Here is an 11225-nt window from a genome sequence, read left to right on the forward strand (position 1 = left end):
CACACAAACACACACACACACACACACTCACTCGCAGACAGACACACAAACACACACACATACTCACTCGCAGACAGACACACAAACACACACACATACTCACTCGCAGACAGACACACAAACACACACACACACACACTCACTCACAGACATGGACACATGACACAGAGAGACAGTGCGATATGAGGATGACGTGCTGGCCTCATAAAAGCTGTCTCCATCCAGCTTTGATGGCTTAGGGAATCGTCACTGTTATGTGAATGGCTCAGCCAGCGAGTTAGGAGAAACAGAGACCCTTTTCATTCTAAAAGGCCCAATGTGAATAAATGGGGCCAATTTGTGTTGCCCTGAGGTGTCTGAGTAGATTTAAACCTGTGGTCGGATCCCTTAGAATAACACCACCACACGATTGACGAATGTGAGGCTTTTTTCCTTCCTCATTTGCAGCATTCATTCTTGAGATTTAGGCCATATTTTCCCCCCTGTGGTCTTGCCGTTTTTTGAAGCGTGGGGGCTGTATTCATATAGCTGTCTTTCTTGTGTGTTCAGACACCTCTTCCCCGGCCGCAAGACTTCGCCGAGGCAAACATGGCGTGAATAATTTACCTCCCTGATCTTCTGGCTGGCTCCTCTGAGTAGGCTGGGCACTTCAGTGGTGGCTGCGCTGGTGCTTTTTGGCCCTGGCCTCCCCCCTAGTTTCAAGTTTTATTAGTCGTATGTACAAGTTGATGCAACAACAATAATAAATAATAAAAGATAAGAATACTAAAATAAAGTTTAGCCCCTAGATTCCTTTCATAATGTAGTAACTGTGGAGGCTGGCTGTCTCCTGGGCCTTCTACCATGACGACGCGCCACGGCCTTGTAAATAACCGCTAATTGGTGTGAGAGACTTCTGAGGCCAGCGGAAGCTGGTCTTTACCGCTGGGCTGTCTGGTCTTTACCGCTGGGCTGTCTGGTCTTTACCGCTGGGCTGTCTGGTCTTTACCGCTGGGCTGTTTGGTCTTTACCGCTGGGCTGTCTGGTCTTTACCGCTGGGCTGTTTGGTCTTTACCGCTGGGCTGTTTGGTCTTTACCGCTGGGCTGTTTGGTCTTTACCGCTGGGATGTCTGGTCTTTACCGCTGGGCTGTCTGGTCTTTACCGCTGGGCTGTCTGGTCTTTACCGCTGGGCTGTCTGGTCTGTACCGCTGGGCTGTCTGGTCTTTACCGCTGGGCTGTCTGGTCTTTACCGCTGGGCTGTCTGGTCTTTACCGCTGGGCTGTCTGGTCTTTACCGCTGGGCTGTCTGGTCTTTACCGCTGGGATGTCTGGTCTTTACCGCTGGGATGTCTGGTCTTTACCGCTGGGCTGTCTGGTCTTTACCGCTGGGCTGTCTGGTCTTTACCGCTGGGCTGTCTGGTCTTTACCGCTGGGCTGTCTGGTCTTTACCGCTGGGCTGTCTGGTCTTTACCGCTGGGCTGTCTGGTCTTTACCGCTGGGCTGTCTGGTCTTTACCGCTGGGCTGTTTGGTCTTTTCCGCTGGGCTGTTTGGTCTTTACCGCTGGGCTGTCTGGTCTTTACCGCTGGGCTGTCTGGTCTTTACCGCTGGGCTGTCTGGTCTTTACCGCTGGGCTGTCTGGTCTTTACCGCTGGGCTGTTTGGTCTTTTCCGCTCGGCTGTTTGGTCTTTACCGCTGGGCTGTTTGGTCTTTACCGCTGGGCTGTCTGGTCTTTACCGCTGGGCTGTCTGGTCTTTACCGCTGGGCTGTCTGGTCTTTACCGCTGGGCTGTCTGGTCTTTACCGCTGGGCTGTCTGGTCTTTACCGCTGGGCTGTCTGGTCTTTACCGCTGGGCTGTCTGGTCTTTACCGCTGGGCTGTTTGGTCTTTACCGCTGGGCTGTTTGGTCTTTACCGCTGGGCTGTCTGGTCTTTACCGCTGGGCTGTCTGGTCTTTACCGCTGGGCTGTCTGGTCTTTACCGCTGGGCTGTCTGGTCTTTACCGCTGGGCTGTCTGGTCTTTACCGCTGGGCTGTTTGGTCTTTACCGCTGGGCTGTTTGTTAAAGAAAAAGTGGGAAAGGAGGATCAGCCATAGACAAGTACTGTACAAGCCGGCCTTGTCAGATAGTGACATTATCCCAACTGGCCTGCCGAATTGTCAAGAAGGACTGCCCAAATCAGTGAGTGAGAGAGAGACCACCTCAGATCATTAGTCCTATCTCTCCCCAGAGATCAGGTCATCAGTCAGACCTGATCAATACCTGGCCCTGCTTTGTTCTGGGTCTACTCACTTTACCTGCTGTTACTGCTACTGGCATCCACCAGACAACTAACTGTCTGAAATTACACCATATTCTGATATAGTGCACTACTTTTGACCAGTGCACTATATAGGGAACCAGTGCCATTTTGGATGCATCCCTGCACTTCCTCCTGCTACTGGCCTTGACCAGACCACTCACTGTGTCTCTCCTCTGATCAGCAGGACTACACCACTTCCTCCTGCTACTGGCCTTGACCAGACCACTCACTGTGTCTCTCCTCTGATCAGCAGGACTACACCACTTCCTCCTGCTACTGGCCTTGACCAGACCACTCACTGTGTCTCTCCTCTGATCAGCAGGACTACACCACTGCCTCCTGCTACTGGCCTTGACCAGACCACTCACTGTGTCTCTCCTCTGATCAGCAGGACTACACCACTTCCTCCTGCTACTGGCCTTGACCAGACCACTCACTGTGTCTCTCCTCTGATCAGCAGGACTACACCACTTCCTCCTGCTACTGGCCTTGACCAGACCACTCACTGTGTCTCTCCTCTGATCAGCAGAACTACACCACTTCCTCCTGCTACTGGCCTTGACCAGACCACTCACTGTGTCTCTCCTCTGATCAGCAGGACTACACCACTTCCTCCTGCTACTGGCCTTGACCAGACCACTCACTGTGTCTCTCCTCTGATCAGCAGGACTACACCACTTCCTCCTGCTACTGGCCTTGACCAGACCACTCACTGTGTCTCTCCTCTGATCAGCAGGACTACACCACTTCCTCCTGCTACTGGCCTTGACCAGACCACTCACTGTGTCTCTCCTCTGATCAGCAGAACTACACCACTTCCTCCTGCTACTGGCCTTGACCAGACCACTCACTGTGTCTCTCCTCTGATCAGCAGGACTACACCACTTCCTCCTGCTACTGGCCTTGACCAGACCACTCACTGTGTCTCTCCTCTGATCAGCAGGACTACACCACTTCCTCCTGCTACTGGCCTTAACCAGACCACTCACTGTGTCTCTCCTCTGATCAGCAGGACTACACCACTTCCTCCTGCTACTGGCCTTGACCAGACCACTCACTGTGTCTCTCCTCTGATCAGCAGGACTACACCACTTCCTCCTGCTACTGGCCTTAACCAGACCACTCACTGTGTCTCTCCTCTGATCAGCAGAACTACACCACTTCCTCCTGCTACTGGCCTTGACCAGACCACTCACTGTGTCTCTCCTCTGATCAGCAGGACTACACCACTTCCTCCTGCTACTGGCCTTAACCAGACCACTCACTGTGTCTCTCCTCTGATCAGCAGGACTACACCACTTCCTCCTGCTACTGGCCTTGACCAGACCACTCACTGTGTCTCTCCTCTGATCAGCAGAACTACACCACTTCCTCCTGCTACTGGCCTTGACCAGACCACTCACTGTGTCTCTCCTCTGATCAGCAGGACTACACCACTGCCTCCTGCTACTGGCCTTGACCAGACCACTCACTGTGTCTCTCCTCTGATCAGCAGGACTACACCACTTCCTCCTGCTACTGGCCTTAACCAGACCACTCACTGTGTCTCTCCTCTGATCAGCAGGACTACACCACTGCCTCCTGCTACTGGCCTTGACCAGACCACTCACTGTGTCTCTCCTCTGATCAGCAGGACTACACCACTTCCTCCTGCTACTGGCCTTGACCAGACCACTCACTGTGTCTCTCCTCTGATCAGCAGGACTACACCACTTCCTCCTGCTACTGGCCTTGACCAGACCACTCACTGTGTCTCTCCTCTGATCAGCAGGACTACACCACTTCCTCTTAGAACCCAGAGACACACGCTCGTTAAGATCGCTTAGGAACATTTTTTAAATCACTTTTGTTTTTTGATGGTGTGTTACCAGAACAGGGTATTTTCCAAAGAATAACACCAATCAGATTTGCCTGGTAAACACCATACATTTGTTATATTTCTACTTGATAGGAATGGTTATATTATTCCGCCTGAGTCAGTTGAAATTGTAGTCTTTGCTATCAACTATCACTAAAGCATATATGCCGTCTTGTGTTAATGAAATAGTACACGGTTTCAGACAGGTAGTGTAGTGGGCCTTTAATAGTTGTGTATTAGTGGACCAGTATAGCCATCTGCTGCGCGGGGTAAAAACTTTTCCTGAATGCATGACTGCTGTCTGCACACCAAAATGATGTTATTTTTCTCTGAATTGCCCTGTGAAAGCCTAACACTGTCAGATCGTATTTTATAACTAGTCATGTTGGAACAGAACAAGCTTGCCCACCAGACCCAGATTTATAATGGTCCGTTTTTGGATTGCATGAACAACAACAGTAATTGTGAAAGGGATGGCGGGGATGTAGGGTTGTGTTCCCAACAACTACAAGTGTGCTTGCTGTAGTTCCTCAACGTCACAGCTGGGAGAGCTTAAAAAAACACCTTATAGTTGAAGACTTTTCTTTGAGTCATAAAAATACATTGAAATGACTTAGGAACTGTGACCACTTGGAGACACCAGTTAGTCCTCTCACTCAAACCCTTGTCATTGTTTTATGTTGCACCTACCCCATATTTTCCAGGAAAAGCGGAGAAAAGCACAAAATCAGCAGTGTAATGTTTGGATTCTTGTGTCAGGTGAACTGTTGTCCTCAACTTTGGTCTAATAATTTTCCCATCATCTTTAAACTCTTACCTTTCAATTGCTACCATGCTTATGCATATGCTTTTCATATTTCTTCTGGAAGAAACATATCAATTTAGCCGTGTCCATATAGGCCAATTCCCACGAGTGTAAAGGGTTAAGAAAGTCTGTGATGACCGTAAAAGCAGCAGACCCCATGGCTGTCTATTGATCTATATATTTATCCAGTCACTCACTCTGGTAGACATGTCTGTAACTGTTTGGTGGGGTCAGTCTGTCTCTATATCCCTGCATTCGCTAACACACACACACACACACACACACACACACACACACACACACACACACACACACACACACACACACACACACACACACACACACCACACACACACACACAGGTCTGTCTGTGCTTGGCCCTTGGGGATGACCACTGCCTCCCCACTCAGGAGCCTGTCCGTCCGGCTCTCTCAGGCCAATGGAAGCCCCGCCACCCCCACAACGCTGTAACCCCAGCAAGCAACTGCTCCAAAGCATCAATAATTAATTAGGGAACAGCTATTGCCCCCAAGGGTCAGAGAGCAAGAGTAGAGCAGGAGGGAGAGCGAGTTGAAGGAAGGAAGGAGGGAAGGAGGGAGGAGTAGTAATGATTTTGTTTAATAAGTAACACAAGCAGGCTTTGTTAGAGAGCAACATAAGTATCTGGCTAGGAACCACACACACCTTCACGCTACCCATCTCTCCAGAGCAGGTGAGAGCAGTGTGTTTCAAGCTTTTAGGAAAATAAGGGCAGCCTCTCCACAGTGGAAGTGTCAGTCGAGGTATTTGTAACAGCGCTGCTGTGTGTGTGGTGTCAAACCGACAAGCACACCTCCTTAAGAAGCCTCCCAACACCTGCTCTACGCACGAGAGACCCAGAGAGAGAGCGAGGGAGAGAAAAGGCAAGAGACAGCAGTGCCTTGTGCGCTCCAGATGAGAACTTAACAACTTTATTAGTCATTCCTGCATTAAACAAATTCACCACGGACTGGGGGGGGGGGGGGGGGGGGGGGTGCTAGGCCCTGAGGTGCCAGGAGAAAAGACAGATTTTACACATTAAGCTTAATTCTCCACGCCTGCTTATTCAAGCGTGTTAATACTCTGTCTATCTGGGTGCCTCTCTGCCTATGCCGCTGACGGGCCTCACACACACACACACACACATGCACGCTCGCTCACACACACGAGTGTGTACACATGTTCTCTCACACATGCTCCTTCACACACTCAGGCACACACATGCCCTTTTGCTCTCCTAACTGAGTGTCAGAGAAACAAGCCAACAGGAAAAACTTGAGCTCTTTCTCTCTCTCCCTGTCTCTGTCTGTCCCTCGCTTTCTCTCTCTCCCTGTCTGTCTGTCTGTCCCTCGCTTTCTCTCTCTCACTCCAACAAACACTATCTCCCTCTCTCTGTGTCCACAGTGGTGCCCCCTGGAAGCCCGGGTCCTGTCACGCGCCACGAGTCTTACGACAGCCTGACGTCGGACCACAGCGGACAGGAGGACGAGGAGTGGCTCTCACAGGTGAGACGGACACTGTCCGGCTGGCAACTCTGCGTGATAACCAAGTCAACATCATGAAACACGCCAGCACTAACACGCCTGATTCAGGTCATCTAAAGGGTTGATGCTCAGTTACCGGATAGATCAGGTTTATTAATGCTGGGCTATAACAAAAATGTGCACCTTCTGGGGTTCCACCAGGAATGGATTGAGAAATGGATTGAGGAACCCTCCCAATCTATAGCAGCATCAAAGCATTTGCATTATCTGCACTTCACATGTCCTATGGTGGCTAAAGAGGGACAGTCATCCCTTCAAGAGCCTATCACTCAGCAAACTATTTATATTCTCTCATAAAGGACTTATCCTTGGCACTAGCCGGTAGGGGGGAAATGAGTGCCTTTTGCGCCCCTTTGACATTTTAAGTCGAAATTGTGCCCAAATATTGAATTTTAAGAGCCTGTTATACTAAATTAAGTGCCCTTTAATATATTGTACAGCACTAAGAAAATTCTACAAACCTGATTTCTTTTAAATTAATGAAGACTTGATAAAATGCCCAAATTCTGCATTTTGACATGTCCCTCTGCATTCTCTGTGACTTCTGGGAAGATTTTAACCTACTTAACCCCAACATTTCTCAAATGTTTTACTGCCATTGTAAAGCCCTAGTTGTTGCTTTGACAAAATCATTTCTTAAGATGATTATTTATTTAATGTTATTAGTGATTCATTTTAAGGTATAAAAAAACAAACCCTGTCCATCATTTTAAGGTCAATCCTGTTACAGGAACTGAACTCTCGTTTTAATATGGTGAAACTATTCCTTTTTAAATATATTTTTCAAAAGAAACCATGAACATCTAATAGTTAAATCCTAGTGTAAAAGCAGCTGGCTCTACTCTTTGGCCATTTTCTGTTGTTTTTTGGTGGAAAACAGAGTGCGTCAAGCATAACATGTCAACCCTGTCACCCATAGGTAGACTAGAAACATTTTTTGTGAAGCTTGCATTCAATTGCCACTCCCTGCCCTCCAAGCTTCCTTTCCCCCTGTCACGAGAGGATTCATGGCTGATTTAAGATAAAATCGTCAACCCCGTTACGGTCAACCCTGTTACTTTATTTGGCGCTAATAGGCACTTACTCTAGTACTTTTTGAGATGGGACAAAGTTTTTTGTGCTCTTTATGACAGAATGTGTTTTTTTCTTCACCAAGTTAACTTACTCAAAAGGCACCTAATTGGTGGAATGACCCAGGAGCTAATAGGTGGTTTTTGGACTAAGTGGCTCTTGACTCCCTTGTCTTTGTCCAGCGGTGCATGATGCCACTATTACAGCATGAAATAAGATTACATTTTAATCTAATACCAAATAGTGGCCATTTTGGCACGGAGTACTGCCGTGAGATGTGGTTTGGAGGGATATACAGTGCCTTCGTTAAGTATTCAGACCCCTTGACTTTTTCCAGATTTTGTTACGTTACAGCCTTATTCTAAAATAGATTAAAGAAAAGCTATTCCTCAGCAATCTACACACTAGACTCGAAATTGAGCTCAGGTGCATCCTGTTACCATTGATCATCCTTGAGATGTTTCTACAACTTGATTGGAGTCCACCTGTTTTAAATTCAATTAATTGGACATGATTTGGAAAGGCACACACCTGTCTATATAAGGTCCCACAAAAATGTCTGCCGCATTGAAGGTCCCCAAGAACACAGTGGCCTCCATCATTCTTAAATGGATGAAGTTTGGACCCACCAAGACTCTTCCTTGGTGGTTACAAAAAGGGCTCGGTCAGGGAGGTGCCAAGAACCCAATGGTCACTCTGGCAGAGCTCTAGTGTTCCTCTGTGAAGATGGTTCAACCTTCCAGAAGGACAACCATCTCTGCAGCACTCTACCAACCAGGCCTTTATGGTATAGTGTCCAGACGGAAGCCACTCCTCAGTAAAAGGCAAATGACAGCCCGCTTGGAGTTTGCCAAAAGGCAGCTAAAGGACTCTCAGACCATGAGAAACAAGATTCTTTGGTCTGACGAAACCAAGTCTGGAGGAAACCTGGCACCATCCCTACAGTGAAGCATGGTGGTGGCAGCATCATGCTGTGGGGATGTTTTTCAGGGGCAGTGACTGGGAGACTAGTCCGGATCGAGGGAAAGATAAACAGCGCAAAGTACAGAGAGATCCTTTATGAAAAGCTGCTCCAGAGCGCTCAGGACCTCAGACTTGGGTGAAGGTTCACCTTTTAACAGGATAATGACCTTAACACACAGCCAAGACAACGCAGGAGTGGCTTTGAGACAAGTGCAGCGACGGTCCCCATCCAACCTGACAGAGCTTGAGAGGATCTGCAGAGAAGATCGGGAGAAACTCCCCAAATACAGGTGTGTCAAGCTTGTAGCGTCATACCCATGAAGACTCAAGGCTGTAATCGCTGCCAAAACTGACAAAGTACTGAGTAAAGGGTCTGAATACTTATGTAAATGTGATGTTTTATTTTTTTAATACATTTTCAAAAATATCTAAAACCTGTTTTTGCTTTGTCATTATTGGGTATTGTGTGTTTAATTAATTTTAGAATGAGGCTGTAACGTAACAAAATGTGGAAAAAGTTGAGGGAACTAAATACTTTCCGAATGCACTGTATGGTTGGTATATTTAACGTTACAGACAGATAAGTTGTATGGCGATACAGTTTGAAGTCGGAGTTTACATACACCTTAGCCAAATACATTTAAACTCAGTTTTTAATACATTTAATCCTAGTAAGAGTTTCCTGTCTTAGGTCAGTTAGGATCACCACTTTATTTTAAGAATGTGAAATGTCAGAATAATAGTAGAGAGAGTGATTTATTTCAGTTTTTATTTATTTCATCAAATTCCCAGTGGGTCAGAAGTTAACATACACTCAATTAGTATTTGGTAGCATTGCCTTTAAATTGTTGGGTCAAACGTTTCAGGTAGCCTTTCACAAGCTTCCCACAATAAGTTGGGTGAATTTTGTCCCATTCCTCCTGACAGAGCTGGTGTAACTGAGTCAGGTTTATAGGCCTCCTTGCTCGCACACGCATTTTCAGTTCTGCCCACAAATTTTCTATAGGACTGAGGTCAGGGCTTTGTGATGGCCACTCCGATACTTTGACTTTGTTGTCCTTAAGCCATTTTTCCACAACTTTGGAAGTATGCTTGGGGTCATTGTCCATTTGGAAGACCCATTTGCGACCAAGCTTTAACTTCCTGACTGATGTTTTAGATGTTGCTTCAATATATCCACATAATTTTAATTCCTCATGATGCCATCTGTTTTGTGAAGTGTGCCAGTCCCTCCTGAAGCAAAGCACCCCCACAACATGATGCTGTACCCTCGTGCTTCACGGTTGGGATGGTGTTCTTCAGCTTGCAAGCATCCCCCTTTTTCCTCTAAACATAACAATGGTCATTATGGCCAAACGGTTCTATTTTTGTTTCATTAGACCAGAGGACATTTCTCCAAAAAGTACAATCTTTGTCCCCATGTGCAGTTGCAAACCGTAGTCTGGCTTTTTTATGGTGGTTTTGGAGCAGTGGCTTCTTCCATTGCTGAGCAGCCTTTCAGGTTATGTCGATATAGGACTCATTTTACTGTGGATATAGATACTTTTGTACCTGTTTCCTCCAGCATCTTCACAAGGTCCTTTGCTGTTGTTCTGGGATTGATTTGCACTTTTCGCACCAAAGTGCGTTCATCTCTAGGAGACAGAACGCGTCTCCTTCCTGAGCGGTGTAATGGCTGTGTGTTCCCAAGGTGTTTATACTTGCATACTATTGTTTGTACAAATGAATGTGGTACCTTCAGGCGTTTGGAAATTGCTCCCAAGGATGAACCAGACTTGTGAAGGTCTACACATTTTTCTTCTGAGGTCTTGGCTGATTTCTTTTGATTTTCCCATGATGTCAAGCAAAGAGGCACTGAGTTTGAAGGTAGGCCTTGAAATACATCCACAGGTACACCTCCAATTGACTCAAATTATATCTATTAGCCTATCAGAAACTTCTAAAGCCATGACATAATTTTCTGGTATTTTCCAAGCTGTTTAAAGGCACAGTCAATTTAGTGTATGTAAACTTCTGACCCACTGGAATTGTGATACAGTGAATTATAAGTGAAATAATCTGTCTGTAAACAATTGTTGGAAAAATTACTTGTGTCGTGCACAAAGTAGATGTCCGACTTGCCAAAACTATAGTTTGTTAACACGAAATTTGTGAAGTGGTTGAAAAACGAGTTTTAATAACTCCAACCTAAGTGTATGTAAACTTCCGATTTCAACTGTATGACCCCACTCTCTTCAGCTTGGTTAACCCTTCACTCCCTCATGTCTGAAGCCTGATCTCTGCAGGGAACCATCACATTTCCTCCAGCAATCATTTCTGGCCATATATAATGGATTGGGGTAAATGTATCCAACTTATTCTGTGGTTAGTAGCCACTATGATAGTGTTGCCGGGAGCCAAACCAGCTACCGTCTATCTACCATCTCCTGCACCAAAAATACTGAAGCTTGGCCGTATTTATGCTTGCGCTGTGCTATTATTAGCCAGGTGAAGTATTTTTAATGGAGATTGGCAGCCAGGCCACTAGGGGGAGTTGTGCTGTTTTGATAAGGTAGTGCTTCAAACTCCCAAGCAGTGACGGGGACATGGTACTATGGGGGGGTGGTGTCTGTCAGACAAACTAGTTAAGCCGAGGTTCTGACTTATTGCACTCAAAAAAGATACCACTAGCAGTTCTATCCTCAGGAAA

General features: G+C 46.7%; 1 protein-coding gene across 5 annotated transcripts in view; it reads left to right on the forward strand.

Moving 5' to 3' along the window:
* The window catches only part of LOC139548865 (BCAS3 microtubule associated cell migration factor-like), a 325394-nt gene that overhangs the window by 125405 nt on the left and 188764 nt on the right, over window positions 1-11225 (forward strand). For all 5 annotated transcript variants that reach the window (XM_071358768.1, XM_071358769.1, XM_071358765.1 and 2 more), the window contains one exon: window positions 6363-6463. In XM_071358768.1, the coding sequence (XP_071214869.1) occupies window positions 6363-6463 (101 nt within the window). The remainder of the gene's footprint in view (window positions 1-6362; window positions 6464-11225) is intronic.

The sequence above is a fragment of the Salvelinus alpinus genome, chromosome 22 (genome assembly GCF_045679555.1).
Source record: "Salvelinus alpinus chromosome 22, SLU_Salpinus.1, whole genome shotgun sequence".
Classification (NCBI taxonomy): Eukaryota; Metazoa; Chordata; class Actinopteri; order Salmoniformes; family Salmonidae; genus Salvelinus; species Salvelinus alpinus.